The following is a 22,478-nucleotide window of genomic DNA, read 5'->3' on the forward strand; positions in this document are numbered from 1 at the left end:
ACAGTAGCCACGCCCCAAACTCTCCCTCTGTTACAGTAGCCCCACCCCGAACTCTTTGTCTGCTACAGTAGCCACGCCCCAAACTATATATCTGCTACAGTAGCCACGCCCCAAACTCTCCCTCTGTTACAGTAGCCCCACCCCGAACTCTTTGTCTGCTACAGTAGCCACGCCCCAAACTATATATCTGCTACAGTAGCCACGCCCCAAACTCTCCATCTGCTACAGTAGCCACGCCCCAAACTCTGTCTGCTAAAGCAGCCACGCCCCAAACTCTCCATCTGCTACAGTAGCCACGCCCCAAACTCTCTGTCTGCTAAAGCAGCCACGCCCCAAACTCTCTATCTGCTACAGTAGCCACGCCCCGAACTCTCTGTCTGCTACAATAGCCACGCCCCAAACTCTCCATCTGCTACAGTAGCCACGCCCCAAACTCTCCGTCTGCTACAGTAGCCACGCCCCAAACTCTCCCTCTGTTACAGTAGCCCCACCCCAAATCTCCCTCTGCTACAGTAGCCACACCCCGAACTCTTTGTATGCTACAGTAGCCACGCCCCAAACTATATATCTGCTACAGTAGCCACGCCCCAAACTCTCCATCTGCTACAGTAGCCACGCCCCAAACTCTCTGTCTGCTAAAGCAGCCACGCCCCAAACTCTCTATCTGCTACAGTAGCCACGCCCCAAACTCTCTGTCTGCTAAAGCAGCCACGCCCCAAACTCTCTATCTGCTACAGTAGCCACGCCCCGAACTCTCCATCTGCTACAGTAGCCACGCCCCAAACTCTCTGTCTGCTAAAGCAGCCACGCCCCAAACTCTCTGTCTGCTACAGCAGCCACGCCCCAAACTCTCTGTCTGCTACAGTAGCCACGCCCCAAACTCTCTGTCTGCTACAGTAGCCACGCCCCAAACTCTCCATCTGCTACAGTAGCCACGCCCCAAACTCTCCATCTGCTACAGCAGCCACGCCCCAAACTCTCTGTCTGCTACAGTAGCCACGCCCCAAACTCTCCATCTGCTACAGTAGCCACGCCCCAAACTCTCCATCTGCTACAGCAGCCACACCCCAAACTCTCTGTCTGCTACAGTATCCACGCCCCAAACTCTCTGTCTGCTACAGTAGCCACGCCCCAAACTCTCTGTCTGCTACAGTAGCCACGCCCCAAACTCTCTGGCTGCTACAGAACTCACGCTATTGGTTGAGCTGGAAAGAGATTGACGAATGTGAGTGAACCACTCTCAATGTTTTGATGGTGTCTGGGGGGCTCAATGCTTACACTTTTGAGGGAGATAAACCCATGAATGGCATACTAATAGTAGTCAGTGAACGGTAAACTGGGTTAAGAGAATGTATTTTAACATAAAAAATCTTATATACCTTTAACACCCTGTTATTATAGAGCACCATTATAGGGCCGAAAGTTAATTAAAATGCTCTTAAAATATGCTGTTTTGTAATCTTCATATGCCTGACTCTTCCTAGGCGTAACAGTGGATGCCTACTCCTGCCTGGATCCAGGGATTCCAGTCAACGGTCTTCGTTACGGTCAGGACTTCTCCATCGGCTCCACCGTGTCTTTCGGCTGCGACTCAGGCTATCGCCTCAGCCACGAAGAGCCATTGGTTTGTGAAAAGAACCACTGGTGGAGCCACCCACTACCCACCTGTGACGGTTGGTCTCCTGAGACATTTGTAGTAAAAAAAAAAATCTTGCTGATCAATGAAACTGTTCGTAAAGGAAAAAGGTGAAGTGTCAATTTACATCTCGAATGAAAGCGCTTCAGAGTCAGTGACAAAGAAGGCTTAATAGACCGTATTACCAAAGCAGGACAGTGCTAAACAGCAGGCTTGTGCTGGAAATGAAACCAACCACTGAACGCTGCATGAAAGACGTTACCTATGTCTTGCCCTGTCAGAGCTTCTTAGGCCGCCTGTCCTTCGGCTATTTGATTACATTCTTTCGCTTTCCCTTCTCTAAGGCAGCTAAACTGAAACAATGTGATTCAATGCAAGGCCATTAGCCCGTCGCTGAGGAGGACTCTGAGAGGCAATTTGCTGTGAAGGCTGCTTTAGCTGATAGGAACTGATGCGCTCACCAGATTAGACATCCAGGGGCACTTTTTACTGCGCAGTCATCTCACTTCCATGGGCTCTAAATGCAGCATACATTACAGGCATGCACCTGCCCGCACTGCTGGCGGAGGTAAACAGGGTCTGGAGATACTGTAGATGCTTCCTCCACTCAGTGCAGGGTTTAAGAAAGACGTGTATGGACACGGATCCAAATAGAGTGTGAGGTGAGGGAGGGGGGAAGTTTCTGACCAGTGCATTTTTAGGATGGATGGATGGATGGAGCTATGCAAGGGGCATATTTGCTTTATGAAAACTATACAGTACATTGAATAGAGTTAGATCTAAAAAAAAAAGTGTGTTTTGAGTCCCTTTCGTCCAAGTCTGAATTACATTTTTTTTAGGGCTGTCAAAAGATTAATCGCGATTAATCGCATCCAAAATAAAAGTTTGTGTTTACATAATATATGTGTGTGTACTCTGTTAATTATTATTTATATATAAATACACACACAAGCATGTATATATTTAAGAAAAAAATATTATTTTTATATATAAAACATTTATATTTATATATATTATAGATTATATAAATGTATATACATGCAAAAAATTCTAAAATATATACATGAATGTGTGTGTGTATTTATATATAAATAATAATTAACAGAGTACACACACATATATTATGTAAACACAAACTTTTATTTTGGGTGCGATTAATCTTTTGACAGCCCTAATTTTTTTTATGAATTTACAACTCAAAACCTAATTATCTCATTTATAATGGAAAGAACTGAATTGGTACTACAGTAGAAAACTTTGGTGTCAGATTTTTGGACCCCACTCACACATAAACTACCGTTTAAACATTTGGGTCCGTTTTTTAATGTGTTAAAGAGTCATATGCTCATCAAGGCTGCATTTATTTGATCAAAAATACAGTAAAAAAAAAAAATATTAAATATTACTATTTAAAATGACTGTTTTCTAGATTCATATATTTTCAAATGTAATTTATTTCTGTGAAATCAAGCTGAATTTTCAGCATCATTACTCCAGTCTTTAGTGTCACATGATCCTTCAGAAATCATTCTAATGTGAGGATTTGTGTAACGTCTGGTCAGGCAAAGGAAGAGGAGACAGAGAGGTGGATAACTTTATTTATAAGCCAAAGCAGGAGTACACAGACCATAACAGCTTTGGCATTTACACAAAGACAATAATGGACAGGGAGTAGAATTAAATGGCTTAAATACACAGGAGGAAATGAACTGAACAAGAAACAGGTGCACAAATCATTTAGCATGACAACAAATGAGGAAATGATCTGTGTTCACACCATGTCGTAATGACAACACGTGACGTCCTTCTTGAAGCTGTAGAATTATGTGCTTCTATTGCAACATTGCCAATGCCTAATTGAATCTCCAGCAGTACATGTATGAGCTCTTAGAAAATTCACAATTACTGTAATTATGAGTTCTACTACGGATGCGAACGCTTTTTACAAGTTGGAATCTCATAATTACAGTAATTAGGACATGGTGTGAAGACGCACCTATGAACACTGGGAACTGAAAAGAACATGTGACAACTAACAGACCAGAGCCAAAGAGAAACTCTGACCCTGACATTTTGCTGCTCAAGAAACATTTCTTATTATAAATATTGGACGGCTGCTTTTGTGGAAACCATTTTGTGGGGGGGTTATTTAATGAGCACAATCAAAAGAACAGCATTAATTTGGAATATAAATATTTTGTAACCTTATAAATGTCATCACTGTCTTTCTGCCACTGAATAAAATAAAATAAAAAGGTTATTGTGACTTTTTATCTCGCAATTCTGACTCAGAAGTCAGGATTGTGAGATATAAAGTCAGGATTGTGTGATATAAATTCAGGATTGTGAGATATAAAGTCAGGATTGTGAGATATAAAGTCAGAATTGTGTGATATAAAGTCAGGATTGTGTGATATAAAGTCAGAATTGTGAGATATAAAGTCAGGATTGTGAGATATAAAGTCAGGATTGTGAGATATAAAGTCAGAATTGTGAGATATAAAGTCAAGATTGTGAGATATAAAGTCAGAATTGTGTGATATAAAGTCAGGATTGTGTGATATAAAGTCAGAATTGTGAGATATAAAGTCAAGATTGTGAGATATAAAGTCAGAATTGTGAGATATAAAGTCAGGATTGTGAGATATAAAGTCAGAATTGTGAGATATAAAGTCAGAATTGTGAGATATAAAGTCAGGATTGTGAGATATAAAGTCAGAATTGTGAGATATAAAGTCAGAATTGTGAGATATAAAGTCAGAATTGTGAGATATAAAGTCAGAATTGTGAGATATAAAGTCAGAATTGTGAGATATAAAGTCAGAATTGTGAGATATAAAGTCAGAATTGTGAGATATAAAGTCAAGATTGTGAGATATAAAGTCAATATAAAGTCAGGATTGTGAGATATAAAGTCAAGATTGTGAGATATAAAGTCAGAATTGTGAGATATAAAGTCAGGATTGTGAGATATAAAGTCAGAATTGTGAGATATAAAGTCAGAATTGTGAGATATAAAGTCAGGATTGTGAGATATAAAGTCAGAATTGTGAGATATAAAGTCAGAATTGTGAGATATAAAGTCAGAATTGTGAGATATAAAGTCAGAATTGTGAGATATAAAGTCAGAATTGTGAGATATAAAGTCAGAATTGTGAGATATAAAGACAAGATTGTGAGATATAAAGTCAATATAAAGTCAGGATTGTGAGATATAAAGTCAAGATTGTGAGATATAAAGTCAGGATTGTGAGAAATAAAGTCAGGATTGTGAGATATAAAGTCAGAATTGTGAGATATAAAGTCAGAATTGTGAGATATAAAGTCAGGATTGTGAGATATAAAGTCAGAATTGTGTGATATAAAGTCAGGATTGTGAGATATAAAGTCAGAATTGTGAGATATAAAGTCAAGATTGTGAGATATAAAGTCAGAATTGTGTGATATAAAGTCAGGATTGTGTGATATAAAGTCAGAATTGTGAGATATAAAGTCAAGATTGTGAGATATAAAGTCAGAATTGTGAGATATAAAGTCAGGATTGTGAGATATAAAGTCAGAATTGTGAGATATAAAGTCAGAATTGTGAGATATAAAGTCAGGATTGTGAGATATAAAGTCAGAATTGTGAGATATAAAGTCAGAATTGTGAGATATAAAGTCAGAATTGTGAGATATAAAGTCAGAATTGTGAGATATAAAGTCAGAATTGTGAGATATAAAGTCAGAATTGTGAGATATAAAGTCAGAATTGTGAGATATAAAGTCAAGATTGTGAGATATAAAGTCAATATAAAGTCAGGATTGTGAGATATAAAGTCAAGATTGTGAGATATAAAGTCAGAATTGTGAGATATAAAGTCAGGATTGTGAGATATAAAGTCAGAATTGTGAGATATAAAGTCAGAATTGTGAGATATAAAGTCAGGATTGTGAGATATAAAGTCAGAATTGTGAGATATAAAGTCAGAATTGTGAGATATAAAGTCAGAATTGTGAGATATAAAGTCAGAATTGTGAGATATAAAGTCAGAATTGTGAGATATAAAGTCAGAATTGTGAGATATAAAGTCAGAATTGTGAGATATAAAGTCAAGATTGTGAGATATAAAGTCAATATAAAGTCAGGATTGTGAGATATAAAGTCAAGATTGTGAGATATAAAGTCAGGATTGTGAGAAATAAAGTCAGGATTGTGAGATATAAAGTCAGAATTGTGAGATATAAAGTCAGAATTGTGAGATATAAAGTCAGGATTGTGAGATATAAAGTCAGAATTGTGTGATATAAAGTCAGGATTGTGAGATATAAAGTCAGGATTGTGAGATATAAAGTCAGGATTGTGAGATTTAAAGTCAGAATTGTGAGATATAAAGTCAGGATTGTGAGGTATAAAGTCAGGATTGTGAGATATAAAGTCAGGATTGTGTGATATAAAGTCAGAATTGTGTGATATAAAGTCAGAATTGTGAGATATAAAGTCAGGATTGTGAGATATAAAGTCAGGATTGTGAGATATAAAGTCAGGATTGTGAGATATAAAGTCAGGATTGTGAGATATAAAGTCAGGATTGTGAGATATAAAGTCAGAATTGTGAGATATAAAGTCAGGATTGTGAGATATAAAGTCAGAATTGTGAGACATAAACTATAAAGATATAAAGTTTATACATAAGTTTATAGATGTAAACCTGCATTTGCAAGGATAAAAAAGTCAGAATTGCAAGATAAAAAGTTGCAATTATCTTTTTTCTTTTTTATGCCGTGACAGCATAATTTAAATGATCAATTTAAATAAAAGTATTAATGTCTTTCGTATTGACCCCAAACTCTCAGTATGTGCAAGTGCTTTTCAGGCGTTTCAGTCACTAGGAACCAAAATACAGAAGTCAATTAATCTTTGACATGTCAGCTGATAGAAGAGTGAAATCCTTTATGGTGGTGTAGTTGCATCTGTTGAGTTTAAGTGAAAGTACTTTTCTCCCTCTGTCCTATAGCACTCTGTGGGGGGGATGTCCGCGGGCCGGGAGGCACCATCCTTTCCCCTGGATACCCGGAGGTCTATCCCAGCTCCCTGAACTGCACCTGGACTGTGGAGGTCAGCCATGGCAAAGGTAAAACAACAATTGATATATCTTACCTATGCAATTTGTCACCGTCATATATTTTGACATGCCAGATACAGCAGACTAATATGCAGTACTAATATGCAGTCCATCACATAGTCCAGCTGAAGTAGGTGCGAACCGTCATGAATACAGAGTTAGGTACTTGTACTTGTCCATGCCCTACTCTCAAATATCATTATCCAACCTTTGAGTTCAGAATAATGAAAGTTCCTCTGAATTTTAATTTCCCATGGCTGCTAATGCATATAAATTCTGAAGGCCATTATGTTTAGTGGACAGATCAGTTGGAACTAAAAATACACTTTTCTCTTTCTGACACAAAGGCAAAAAAAGGGTCAGTATCAAAATTGTCTTTGTTCTGCAGTACGTGACCTCAGTCAAGGGGTGTTGCCCTTAAATTCACAGGGCCTGAGAAAAATGTTCCCTTCTCATGAGTAGGCTATCCCCTTAATGGGATGCTCTTGCCTTTTATAATGAGGTTGATGAGGGCTCCATCGGACAGTCAGAAGTTGACCAGAAACTTGGTTTTGTTTCCCCAACAGGCGTTCAGTTCACCTTTAACACCTTCCACCTGGAGGATCACCATGACTATCTGCTCATCACTGAGAACGGGAGTTTTGTTCAGCCGCTCGCCCGCCTCACGGGCGCAGAACTGCCCTTGCCCATCAATGCAGGTCTCTATGGAAACTTCAAGGCCCAGCTCCGCTTCATATCGGACTTCTCCATCTCCTACGAAGGTTTCAACATCACATTTTCAGGTGAGGAGCGTCCTGGAGAACTGGGACGCAGGGACAGTATTGAGCCCTATTACAGTATAGAGTTATTGGGATTCTGCGTCAAGCAGTTTTATTATTATTTTAGTATTTTATTATTATTTTATTATATATTATTATTTCATGTTCATTTTAGTTAAATGTATATTACTGTTATGTGCTTTTTTATTTTGCTATTTAGGTTTAATTTATTTAGTTTTTATTTCTAGTTAATAATTTTATTGATTTAACTTAAAATGATTTCGGTTTATTGCCAATGCAGCATTTCTTATTTCTGTTTAGTTTTAGTTTTTCCAACTAATATTTATATTTTATTTTAGCTTTATTTCAATGAACAGGAATGTTTTTAATAGCTATCTTCTTATATTTTGTTATTTTGAAAAACTAAATATTTTATTTTATTTTATTATTTTATCTTATTTTATTTTTATTATTTTTTATTTTATTATTTTTTATTTTTTTTATTGTATTATTTTATTTATTTTATTTTATTTATTTATTTTTTTTATTTATTTATTTTTTTTTTTTTATTTTTTTTTATTTTATTCATTTTATTTTATTTTAAATAAAATAAAATTATTAAATTTAATTAAATTAAATTAAAAAATAAAATAAAATAATAAAAATAAAAATAAGATAAAATAAATAAAATAAAATAAAATAAAATAAAATAAAATAAAATAAAATAAAATAAAAAAAAAATAAAAAAAATAAAATAGAATAAAATAAAATAAAATAAAATAAAATAAAATAAAATAAATCAAATAAAATAATTTCAATGAACAGAAATGTTTTTAATTGCTATCTTCTTATATTTTGTTATTTTGAAAAACTAAATATTTTATTTTATTATTTTATCTTATTTTTTTTTATTTATTTTTTTTATTATTTTTTTTATTGTATTATTTTATTTTTTTATTTTATTTTATTTTATTTTATAAAATAAAATAAAATTATTAAATAAAATTAAATAAAATTAAATAAAATTAAAAAATAAAATAAAATAAAATAAAATAATAAAAATAAAATAAAATAAAATAAAATAAAATAAAATAAAATAAAATAAAATAAAATAAAATAAAATAAAATAAAATAAAATAAAATAAAATAAATATGAAATAAGATGCATTTAAAAAGGGCTATAATTAAAATATAAACAAGAAAAGAAAAAAAGCTAGCACTTTAATTTAAGGTGACATAATTACTACATGTACTTACTATAGTAATAACAGTAAATGCATAACTAACCCTAACTGTAACCCCTTTGTAACCCCTTTTAGTAAGTACATGTAGTTAATTAATATTACTCAGTTCTTATCAGAGGGAGTACAATGAAACTACATCACCTTAAAATAAACAATTGACATGTTGTCGTATTTTCAAGTTCTTTATGTTTAGATAAACTCCTAATAGATTCTGTCAAATTCTGTTTCTCTCAGAATACAACCTGGAGCCATGTGAGGATCCAGGAGTGCCAGATTTTGGGCGGCGTAACGGTTACATCTTTGGAATCGGAGATACTCTCACCTTCTCCTGCAATATGGGCTACCGCCTGGAGGGAGCGCCAGAAATCATCTGCCTGGGAGGGGGTCGGCGCATGTGGAGCGCACCTCTGCCAAGGTGTGTTGGTACGTTGTCAGCTGTTTTCATTCATTTAAACCTTTATTCTCTTGATTCACTACCAAATGGCATGCCTCATGGACATATTGCTGATTCTAAAGAAAGATTATGCTGACGTTTTCACTTTGACTGTCAGCCGATGACAGGAATGATGAACCTGCTTTTAAGGAGGATAAATCAGAGGGGTTCAAACATGCAATGAGTGGTTTAAAGAGACAGTTCACTGAAAAATGAAAAGCATGTCATTATTTACTCAACCTCACGTCGATTCAAACTTCTTTGGAAAACAAAAGATGCATTTTTGAAGAATATACTGGCCATTCCTTTTTTAATATAGTGCAAGTAAATGAAGCAAAACAATGTGTCCTGACCATACACAACGCCGCCACATGCAATAAACGCCACATGCTTTTCCATGTTAATCAGAGTTTTTAGTCACACTTTAGATTAGGGTCCAATTCTCACTATTAACTAACTATGAACTATGACTTTTGCCTCAATAAACTCATAATCACTGCTTATTAATAGTTAGTAAGGTAGTTGTTAAGTTTAGGTATTGGGTGGGTTAAGGGATGTAGAATATTGTCATGCAGAATAAGGCATTAATATGTGCTAATAAAAGCCAATATCTAGTAATATGCATGCTAATAAGCAACTAGTTAATAGTGAGAATTGGACCCTAAACTGTTACCGAGTTTTTGTCCTAACCAACCGTCTGGAACATCGCAGATCTTGAAAATAAATTAGGAAACAAGAGTAAACAAACAGGTCACTTAGGATGTATTTTTAATAACTTGGTGTAATATTTATTAATTTGATTATGTGCTTATCCATTTCGTGCAGTGCACTTGCAGAGAGACTCCGCCTGCACGCTCTTCTGATTGGCTGTGATTTTTGATTGATTTGATAGTGAGAGCCGTGGGGTTGCAGAGAGACTCCGCCTACACGCTCTTCTGATTGGCTGTGATTTTTGATTGATTTGATAGTGAGAGCAGTCCTCTTGCAGAGAGACTCCGCCCACACGTTCTTCTGATTGGCTGTGATTTTTGATTGATATGGTAGTGAGAACAGTCCTCTTGCAGAGAGACTCCGCCCACACACTTTTCTGATTGGCTGTGATTTTGGATTGATTTGGTAGTGAGAGCAGTCCTCTTGCAGAGAGACTCCGCCCACACGCTTTTCTGATTGGATGTGATTTTTGATTGATTTGGTAGTGAGAGCCGTGGGGTTGCAGAGAGACTCCGCCCACACGCTCTTCTGATTGGCTGTGATTTTTTATTGATTTGATAGTGAGAGCCGTGGGGTTGCAGAGAGACTCCGCCCACATGCTCTCCTGATTGGCTGTGATTTTTGATTGATTTGATAGTGAGAGCAGTCCTCTTGCAGAGAGACTCCGCCCACACGCTTTTCTGATTGGCTGTGATTTTTGATTGATATGGTAGTGAGAGCAGTCCTCTTGCAGAGAGACTCCGCCCACATGCTCTCCTGATTGGCTGTGATTTTTGATTGATATGGTAGTGAGAGCAGTCCTCTTGCAGAGAGACTCCGCCCACACGCTTTTCTGATTGGCTGTGATTTTTGATTGATTTGGTAGTGAGAGCCGTGGGGTTGCGGAGAGACTCCACCCACACACTCTTTTAATTGGCTGTGATTTTTGATTGATTTGGTAGTGAGAGCCGTGCACTTCCAGAGAGACTCCGCCCACATGCTCTCCTGATTGGCTGTGATTTTTGATTGATTTGGTAGTGAGAGCAGTGCACTTGCAGAGAGACTCCGCCCACACACTCTTTTAATTGGCTGTGATTTTTGATTGATTTGGTAGTGAGAGCCGTGGGGTTGCGGAGAGACTCCGCCCACATGCTCTCCTGATTGGCTGTGATTTTTGATTGATATGGTAGTGAGAGCAGTCCTCTTCCAGAGAGACTCCGCCCACACGCTTTTCTGATTGGCTGTGAATTTTGATTGATTTGGTAGTGAGAGCCGTGGGGTTGCGGAGAGACTCCACCCACACACTCTTTTAATTGGCTGTGATTTTTGATTGATTTGGTAGTGAGAGCCGTGCACTTCCAGAGAGACTCCGCCCACATGCTCTCCTGATTGGCTGTGATTTTTGATTGATTTGGTAGTGAGAGCAGTGCACTTGCAGAGAGACTCCGCCCACACACTCTTTTAATTGGCTGTGATTTTTGATTGATTTGGTAGTGAGAGCCATGGGGTTGCGGAGAGACTCCACCCACACGCTCTTCTGATTGGCTGTGATTTTTGATTGATTTGGTAGTGAGAGCCGTGCACTTGCAGAGAGACTCCGCCCACACACTCTTTTAATTGGCTGTGATTTTTGATTGATTTGGTAGTGAGAGCCGTGGGGTTGCGGAGAGACTCCACCCACACGCTCTTCTGATTGGCTGTGCTTTTTGATTGATTTTGTCGTGTCTTGTGTCGCTTCTGGAGACAGACAAACTACTCGTTGCTGGAAACGTATCGCATTGTGTCTAGTCAGGACACAGTGTGAGGTCGCCACAATAAAAAAAAAAGCACAATATGTACATACATTGTGTGACATGAGTTTTCATCAGTTTACTCCAACATGACCACTTATATCACTTATGACCGATATATCACTTTCTTTGGTAATTGGTTCCTGCTGCTTCCCTAGAAAAACACAAAATGTCATCATGTTGTCGTACAGAGGGGTCATGTTTCCATTTTGGTTCCCAGAGCTAATAAACTCCTGTACAGAAGCAGATTTCTATGCCAAACTTCCTTCACTGTTGCTTCCACAATTCAGCTTGGCTGGCTATACTGCTGAGAGCATTCGGAGTGATTTAGTAGCACTATTGTCATGTTTCAGTGTTTCTTGATTGTATCTCTCAGTGTATCTTGCTCACCGTTGTCAGTAAGTGACTCCTCGGCAATAAAGCATTCATCAGACGTAGATGGAGTAGGCTGAAGCGGCATCAATTGGAAGTTAGCCATGCATGTCACAAGACGGGGCATAAACAAAATAGCAATTATAATAATGGAGAACTTTTGGAGGTTTGCTAGTGTCGCTAGACTTTTCTCTGGTCATGAGGGGTCACCGGCCATTTTTCACATTAATTGAAAAAAATAATAACTGCATTTATCATGGCTGTTTGTCTTCAGATTTATTTATTTATATTTTAAAACCAGGAGGATGTGTCCCCACAATGTTCTCTTTAGGTGTTGCATTGTCCAGTGCCAGACAACGAATCAGCTCTGGAAATCAAGGATCACATCCGAACAAGGTTACATCCAGTGGTGTCACAGCAGTTAGGACTGTCACAATATCCTTAATATTATGTGGCCAAAAGATTTCAAGATAAGTGTAATTGCAATTTGTATAGTAAAAATGTACTGTATTCGGGGCTTGATATGAACTTTTTTGCTCACCAGTCACTGTGTCTAGTGGTTTTCCAAAGTTACTAGCCACTCAATTTTGACACGGATACCATGAGGAAATATATATTTTTGCCATATAGATATTTTTAATATTATCTCATAATTTGTCAGCAGGAATTTTAGGCTGCTGTCACTTTAATTGCTGACACACTGATCCATTATACTGCTAGACATATGTTTTCTTTCTCAACTGTTTGCGTTCACTTAAAACAGAACTGACTGTGTTTACGTGAATACTCGCCAAGACCGGCATTTTGACATTATTTTGCAGTGAAAAATAACTCGATTTAGTGCCGAGAGGTGGCTTTATGTGCGCACGCTTTGGGTGGTCTGCTATGATGGACTATTATGCTTATGAATTTTATTACAAGGTATTTTATAACACTTTTGTCTCCCTTTTTCTTTTTAATGACAGCAGCAATTTTGAGCTGCATGAACTCCACACATTTGTGTAAAACCTGTTTTATCATGTTCCCCAGCACAAAACATTTATTAGCAGGTTTAAATAAAACAATCCTAGATTTCCAGTGAGGTCTTTGACTTTTAGACTTGATTGTCACAGTATGTGACCCGACTGTGTTTCTGTGCTGCTCTTGACTGAAAATAGCAGCTGTCGACTAAGCATCAGTTACCTGTGGGAATGAGTCAAATTATGTGTAATATGCGCAATCTCACGCTGAAATTCAAGCCCTGTAACAGCAACAATATTCATCCGGAGCAAATGAAGCGAGTGAGTGAGAGGAGGCGGGTTAGTGTTTCACTCGCTGTCCGAGAGACGGATTGGCTGTGATTTTTGATTGATATGGTCTCATAATAGACCTTTCTCACAGCGGAATTGAATATCGGAAGTGGCCGTCGAAGCAGTTTGTCGATTCTTCCGGTTATGTATATTTTCAATGTGCTGTTAAAGGAACACTCCACTTTTTTTGAAAATAGGCTCATTTTACAAGTTCCCTGGAGTTAAATAGTTGAGTTTTACCGTTTTTGAATCCATTCAGCCGATCTTTGTATCTGGCGGTAGCACTTTTAGCATAGCTTAGCATACATCATTGATTCTAAACAGTCCATTAGCATCTCATTCAAAAAATGACCAAAGACACTTTCAATATTTTTCCTATTTAAAACTTGACTCTTCTACAGTTAAATCGTGTGCTAAGACCAGCTGAAAATGAAAAGTTGCGATTTTCTACACCTATATGGCTAGGAACTACTTTCTCATTCCTGCGTAATAGTCCATGGCTGCAGCGGCAGAAGTACAAGATGTGGAGGGTTTGCCTACAGCCTGTCACACAAGCTGGAACCGCCACTGGTTACTGATTCTTGAGAGCTACAGCAGTGACTGTAACACCTGGAGGAGCTGAGGGCGGGTTTAGTTTTGGATTAAAACCCACACCTTCCACTTGAGGGGAGGTAGACAAAGGCAGTGTATTAATCAAAATCACCTGACAGTAACACAGGCCTCAGCTTTTCCTCCCATCCATCACAACTATCGATTTTACATTGCAAAAGAAAAAAAATAAATGTTCTTTTTTTGATAAAATAAAGACAAATGGACTTTCTAGGAAACAATTAGGGCCTGGGGTTAGAATAAGCAAGTGTGTTAGACATGACATAGACATAAAACAAACTCTGACCTCTGACCAAGGGGTGGAACTATCAGTTTGGCCCGACCAATGGCCGACGAGGAAACCTGTTCATTTATATTTGCATTCGTGGCACACACTGAAAAAAACAATAAGTAAGATTTACTTCATTTAAGTTTTTGCATGCATATTTTTTTTAAGTAAATTTCACATGTGGAATAAAGTAAAGAAGAGCAGAGAAGAGCATTTTGCTAAATATATGCACCTTATTAGGCTACATATTCATTATCATTTTTAATGTTCTTCAATATTTAATGCATGTTTGAATAAATCTGGCAAGTTTTTATGACAGCCACCATTTAAATGTTTATATTTCATATAACTTTATTATTATAAAAAAGAAGTGTAATTTAAGTGTTTGTTTACAAATCAGTTCATTTTTACCTTCAATATTATAGTAGCTACAACTGACTCCCATAGTTTACAGCATTAGTTTTCCTTGAGAAAATTAGCCCAAAAAATCGAATCCGAATCGAATTGTGAAATTTGCGTCAATACTCAGCCCTATGAGTTAAGTAAAATTAACAAAGAAAATAGGTAATTTTAACTTGGCCAGTAAAAGGTTGAGTTTCCTGAAGTTTCCTTTGCAATACATTTTACTCCCAAAATATAACATTGAATTTAACCACACTTTTGTTTTACTTAGAAATATGAAAGTAAATAACACAATAAATATTGTGTAGATACTATATCTAGCCTACATAACAGAAGTAACGTGGCACCTTAACACAAAGACCACAATACTTGTCATTTTGAGTAGGAAATGAACTCCAGATGTCACAAAATGGCAAGTTACTAAACCCAACAACAAAAGCAATGATAAAACTGTGTAAATACAGCTGGAAAACAGCGAAAAATCTACCGAATTAATTATTCAAACCCCAGTGCATGACAAACATATCAGAACAGTTGAGTCGTTTTACCTAATATTATATTTACTCTTTAAGTTTGAATTGAGTACTAATATAGAATTTACGTTTTTTTTTTGCCTGAACTAACTTTTTCATGTAGAAATTACATGTTTTTTCCAACATGTTCTCATGAAATGCGTATATATAGCACAAATTATATTTATCGTGTGATGTATACGGCAAAATGAGTTTTTACGTGCAAATGATACGCATGGTCATCCCATTGGGTAGGTTTAGTGGTGCATGTGCATATAACACGTTATAAGGTGCATATCATATGCACGCAAAAACTGTGTAACATATGCACGTAAAAACTCATTTTAAATCACACAATAAATACAATTTGTGCTATAGATACGCATTTTCATGAGATCTGGCTGTTTTTTTCTGTAGTATTTACTTCACCACAATCACTTTTATAAGTGAATGACACAGTTTAGCTTTAAAACTTTGTAAAAGTAGATTTTAAGCAGTAATCTCACAGATCTGTTCAAGGAGAAATCTGTTGAAGCCAACGCAGAGCCACAGAGAGCGAGCCAGCTATTTTCCTCCTCGCCTTTTTTTAATCTATCCCTCAAGATGAATCTGGTAAAGTCTCCAGCAGCATCCGATCTTTCTCTTGTAGTGCTATTAATCATATGCGGGTGACGTTTATGAGTTGAGACAAGCCTGTTCAATGGCTTGCAATAAGTATTACATTATCTGATCACACGTTATGCTTTTTACTCATTTTCACAGACCACAGGGCATCTTCTCTGACACACACTTTCTGTTAACCTGAAGTTAATCGTTTAACTTGAGCGTTAACACACATTATGCAAGACAAGGTGCGGCTTTTGTGTGCTGGAGATTATACTGTGATAAATGAAGACTGAGATGGGGAATTTGCTGTTAAAGCATTAATAGTTTTATAGTCAAGAACTGAATAGATTAAGAATGTGACAGGTATTCATTTGCCAGCGGCCGAGATGTTTTGAAATATGAAGATGTATCAGTATTTTTCTATAAACTCAATCTGCCCACAAAAGCAGTCATAATGCAAACACAGCGCTGTCAAGGCTGAAGTCCTCGGATGTATTCAATTTAGTTTCATTGATTTGTATAGAGCTTTGCACAATACAATTTGTTTACAAGTTGCCGTACAAACTGTGATGAGGAAAAACTCTCAAGTACATGAGGAAGAAACCTTGAGAGGTTGACACGAACCCATTAGTCCCTGCTGGTAGATGTTATAACTGCACTATTTGGTACCAAAATAAATAATTGACAGTGATGCAAAATGAGCTGAACTCTGTCAAAAATGTATATATTTAGTTATTAGTTCATTCATGCAAGAAACAAATATATTGCTAATATTATGTCACAAAGGATGTTTCTTTCTTTCTTACTTTTTTCTATTAAATTGACTTTTCCCCCTGGATTTTTCGGATATAAATGGTTTGTTGCCAGTTTTTGCAAGTTTTTAGAAAGAAAGGTTCAATGGGGTTCTATAACTCTAGGGTTCTTCACTCAATTTTAAAGATCACTTTATGCCAAAAACATTCTGTATAAGGAGAAATGTCTTAAATGTTCTTGCATATTCTTTAATGTAAATTTCAGGTTTTCTTGTGATAAAGTATGTTTACGAGCTGTTTTATTGGTAACACTTTACAATATGGGTGCACTAATATGCATTAATTCATGCTTCACTAATTACCACAATGGTTGAAGCCCACTGTAAAAAAAATCCCCGTAAAATGTACAGTAAAAAAACGGCAGCTGTGGTTGCCAGAACTTTACCGTAAAAAATACGGTAGGGACATTTTAGATTTTACAGCACTTAGTTTACTATCTATTTTACAGTTCAAACCCGTATAATTTAAAGTTTTATATTGTAATAATTACGTGTATACTATAAATAAATTACGGTAAATTTACGGTAAAAAAAACTTACCAACCTAGCTGTTGTGTACCTTTTGATATATTCTGACAACCACCAATCACAGTGGTGATGAGAGTCACGTGATGAATCAAAGCTCATCACAAGCAGCTTTTAGGAGGAAAATACTAATATATGGAAGGTGAACAGTGTCATTCACACAAACACCAAACACCAAACACCATCATGGTAACACACATGCAATTTTAAAAATGCAATAAACATTAATTTAACAACATTAGATGTAACATAAAACCCTAATGTACATAACTGATTAGAAAAAAGCTAAGAAGAAGCAGTTATTTCAATAAAAATACATCAAATGTGAAGTATCACGCAGGGAATTCTTCTGGGAATGTCAGTTTACGGTTTTTCACTGTAAATTACACAATGACTTGTTCTTTTTCACTTCCAGAAACTGTAAATTTAATGGTATTTTACTGTAAAATAAAATAAAATGTAAGGGTAGATCTATTACAGTTATTCACCGTATATAGTACGGAAACTTTCTGTTGGAAACTGTTTTTAACCGTAGCATTTTTACAGTCTTTTACCGTTAAAATCACGATCATTTTTTACAGTGCATGCATTTCAACTTCCAGTTGTCTGCTTTAATTAATCATTAGCTAACGATTTGCAAAGGTCTCATTTTGTTATGACTTTACTTGTTGAGGCACAATGACTGTTAACTAATTGTTAAGTAATATGTCATTGTGGTTTTGGCTTTTGAATGAATTTTGAATTAGTTAATAGTCATGGACCTTTGCAAATCGTTAGCTAATGATTGATTAAAGCAGACAACTGGAAGTTGAAATGCATGGCTTTGACCCATTGTGGTAATTAACATATGGATTTACACTAATATGTTATTAGGGAATTAATACAATATGACACATTTAACCGATAAGAATTTAATGATTACTTAATCTATTAATCATATAGAATCTTCATTAGTTGCTGATGCAGTAATCATTAATAAATGGTTTAGTTCTTCATGAGTCATAAATTAACTCATGATTATCTGTGCATTAGTGAAGCATGAATTAATGCATATTAGTGCACCCATATTGTAAAATGAAATCCATAAAATGATGGGATCCCCTAAAAGGTTCTATATATGAAGCGCCTGACAGAACCCTTTGAGCTTTTATTGTTTTTCATGGGGTCATAAGGTGTTTTCATCATTTACAGGGGCTAGTCAGTGATTTTATTGCCGTCCGATTCCAGAATGTAAGTGTTTTTCTCCCACCACCCGCGTAAAAGTCCCCGGCTGAATTAACCACTGTTTTTTGATAAACACCAAGGTCGTGTGGTCATTTAATTTCCATCAGAATCCACATCTCTGAGTTTACAAGAAGAGATCCCTTCAAAATGCACTGTTTATATCCTTTTTGACCACTGCAGAGCACTATACGATTACTGTTGCGCTTCACATGCATTTTAAAGATGTACACTTTTATTACTGATAAATGCTGGAAAATATTTAACAATATTTCATCACCGTGCCACCTCAGCGAGTGGAAGCTGTTAAGAAAAAAAGGAGAAAGACGTAAACATTTGAAATGGGACGCTATTGTGGCAGCAACATTTGGCATTTTAAAATATGTATTATATATATATTAAAAATATAAACCAAGCAGATTTATGTTTACCTCATGTAAATAAGAGGCTGCATTAAAATATTTCCACTAATTTCCTTTTTTTTTTTTAATGAATCTGCACACTGCTGTTGCTGCTCTCTAAGATTTATTAAAAAGACAACGTCTCGACCCAAAGGGTCTTCATCAGGGTCGAAACGTTGTCTTTTTAATAAATCTTTGGGAGCAGCAACAGCAGTGTGAAGATTCTTGTTCACCGAGTTAAATGCTTCATCTAATCTAGCACCTGTTAAAAGTTTATTGGATGTGCGCACAATTCTTCTTTGAATCCATCGTTTTAAAATGACCCATCATTTTGAGATATACACAAATATAGTGTGTCTATAGATTTAAATAATTAAACAATTTAAATAGGACATTATTTTCCTATTATAAAATTAAGTATGAATTTATTCTTATTATTCCAAGCATATGACATTTTTTTATTTTTTTTTATTAAAATTATGAGATGGACTTTTTTTCTACTGGATATTTTGGATATAAATGGATATTTTTTTGCCAGTACAAGATAGTCGCTAGTCAAGGGCTTGGGACATAAAACACTTGCAAAAAATATTCTAAATAAGGAGAAATGTCTTAAATGATTGCATATACTTTCATGTTTAACAGGTTATTTCAAGTTTTCTAGTAATAAAGTATGTTCACAATCACAAGCTGTTTAATTCATTTAACCCATAAGAACCCACAGTGACACGGGTGTCACAAACACTGGTGATTATCTGGAAAGGTCTTTTTTAAAGCAATATCCCTAAATTTCAACTCAGGAAGTCCCTAAGTGACATATAACGAACACCCAGGTTCAGTCATGTGACAATTTGTGCGAGCTTCCAAAATGGTGGCCTGTCTGGTTAGCACATGTTGCAGTGTGAGCAATTTTTTAATACGCTTGTTTTTGTTACTAAAGGTATGTTTCAACCCATGCAACAATTCTAACATTTTAATAACTTATCATAGATTACACTTAACCTGATTTTAATACATTTCTTAAACAAATTAATATAAAACAAGTTACGAAAATATTGTGGTGACATAAATGTCACATCGGGCTGTTAACCTTACAACAGTTTGTGGAATTTTGATGTTATGTATTTGTCATATTAAGAAAAATATTAATGAGCTGCTCAATTAGTTTAGCAGATTCAATAATTTTTTTAGTGTTATATATTTTCTCTATGTTTTATATAAAATCTGGGACTCAGTGTTGTTAACAAATGTTAACTTCACTGTTTATTATAATTGAAATATTGATTGGTATTGATCTGCACCAAATGTCAGGAAATCATGCATACTTGGGAAAATGACAAAATGACACCATGGTGGCTGACAAAATGTTACGCAACTGTTTTCAGACTCTACTAGCATGTCTACATTTCACTGACAACAATGATTCTTAAAATCAGCAAGCAGGAGTGTTGGAAGATCCGTCTATGGCTTGATATGTTTTGTTAATAATTTTTTAATAATATGCATAATTTTGATAAATGTTGTAGAAAAGAGAAGAAACAGAAAAAAACTGCTATTTAGCAAAAACTGTTTTTTTAACTGAGAAATAAATGCCCAATGTGACATATATGTAACATAAAAAATGTATCATAAACGCCCAATGTCACATATGTGTAACATTACAGATCTTTTGCAAGGAGGGGTTGTATTTCAAAAACAACTGCAGAAACATGTTACAAGTGGTCCATTAAGCCTGTTTTATATGCCCCATAATTTACCTATAAGGATAAATTGGTCCGGGTTCTTATGGGTAAAATATAAAAAATATAATTTATAATATTTAAAAAAAAATATTCTATGATGGTATTTTCCTATTAATAAATAGAAATTGTATTTATTTATTGAGAACAATTGGAATTGTATTTATATAAAATGATAACATTTTATTTAAAGCAGGTTGCAGGTTTGTATGATCACATAACTCACTCCTTCACCGTGAATAATTCACCATCCGAATGCATGGCTTTTATCACTGAGGTGCCATGCACATTTATTTTTACAGACGTCCACATGAGAAACAATTACCATCCAAATAGGGCGTAATTCGTCATTTCAAAGTACTGTGATGTATTAAAAATGAGTACTCTGTGTCATATGCTGTAGTTGTGGGGTTGTGGCAGAAATTGACAGACATTGGTTATGGCTTTTGTTGGATGATGTTCTGTGGTGGCAGATGGGGCATATGTGTGGGCTTGATGGTGGATCTGGGCATGCCAGGTACTATAGTGCCTCTATTATTATATAGTTGTATGTAGTACTTGTATTAATAATAATACTTTATTATGAAAAGTGTCCAGAGTAGCTCAACCCAAACGCACTGTTTACCTCATGAAGATTATACTCTAGAATGTGTCAGATTGCTGATTTGCATGCTGGTACATATTCATCCTCGCCAAAGGCACAGATTGATAAATCACGTTCGGAGGGGAGTTGCGACCCAGTCACATGACTCCCAGTATATGATGACATGCTTTATGAATGTATAATCGCCTTATCAATTATTCATGCGAAACCATTCCTCATATCATTCGCGATTCATAATGTATTCTAAACTTTAATTGCAGCTGTGAAAAACTGTTCAATATGTTGATCCCCGTCGATCTAGCTGGCAAAACTTTCACGACCGCCTCGTTTTCCACCATTTGTTCGCTGTAGAGGAAGGCTTTATCATTAGCATAGATATTAAAACTGTATTTTTAAGGCTTCTTTGTTGCGAGCTATATCTTACAGGGCACGTCTTGTACATTTTTAATGCATTCGGCTTCAGTGCTTCTATTGCAAATGCCAGGGAGAGACATTAAGCGAATCCTCATGATTAAAGCACAGCTTGAGCTTCTCATTTGGAAATGGACTTCAACATCTTGTTCCGTCTCACTTGTGAAAAACTTTTGCCCCAATAGATACGGTGCTGCTAACGGTGATATTAATATGTATTTATATTCCCCAAATGAAAGATTGAAGAGGTTTTACATATCCAAACTCGAAATGTATCATTCATTCTTAATGTTATCTGTAATTCATCTCTGTGTGTTTTGCCAAGTGTATGTGTTGAGGCACGGTTTTCTTAAAAGAGTCAAAAGACAATTTGTCTTGAGAAACGTGCACAAATTGCACACCTCTAGGACAAAACGCAATGCTTACTGTGCAATTGGAGCTGACGTACTAACTTGCATGTATTCCCTACCAAGGGCCTTAACCCCTTAAAGGAACAGGGGTTAGGCTCATTTTCCTACTCCCCTAGAGTTAAACAGTTGAGTTTTACCGTTTTCGAATCCATTCTGCCGATCTCAGGGTCTGACGGTAGCACTTTTAGCATAGCTTAGCATAGATCATTGAATCTGATTAGACCGTTAGCATCTCACTCAAAAAATGACTAAATAGATATTTTTCCTATTTAAAATTTGACTCTTCTGTACTGAAAATATTCCCCATATTATGATAGTATACGGTTTATGTATGGTTTGTGTTATGGTACCGTACGGTTTGTTGCCCTGCGCAAGCAGGTTGTCACGGCACTGTGAAATATAATTGCGCCGCTGCACTCATGGTACGGCAGCAAAGTTCCTTGATTACTACGCAGGAATGAGAGTATAGTTCTTAGCCATATCGGCCTAGAAAATCACAACTTTTCATTTTCCGTCAGTCTTAGTACACGATGTAACTACAGAAGAGTCAGGTTTTAAATAGGAAAAATATTGAAACTCTTTGGTAATTTTTTTGAGCGAGATGCTAACGGTCTAATCAGATTCAATGATCTATGCTAAGCT

The 22,478-nt window shown here is 36.1% G+C and overlaps 1 protein-coding gene across 1 annotated transcript in view; it reads left to right on the forward strand.

The window, feature by feature from the left end:
• Positions 1-22,478, forward strand: part of csmd3b (CUB and Sushi multiple domains 3b) — a gene marked incomplete at its 5' end in the record, with an annotated part of 796,761 nt that overhangs the window by 434,622 nt on the left and 339,661 nt on the right. Inside the window, 4 exons of the mRNA XM_079829185.1 lie at positions 1,485-1,673; positions 6,634-6,750; positions 7,308-7,523; positions 8,978-9,166. Of these exons, the coding sequence (XP_079685311.1) occupies positions 1,485-1,673; positions 6,634-6,750; positions 7,308-7,523; positions 8,978-9,166 (711 nt within the window). The remainder of the gene's footprint in view (positions 1-1,484; positions 1,674-6,633; positions 6,751-7,307; positions 7,524-8,977; positions 9,167-22,478) is intronic.

The sequence above is a fragment of the Gobio gobio genome (genome assembly GCF_949357685.1).
Source record: "Gobio gobio genome assembly, chromosome: 11".
Lineage (NCBI taxonomy): Eukaryota > Metazoa > Chordata > Actinopteri > Cypriniformes > Gobionidae > Gobio > Gobio gobio.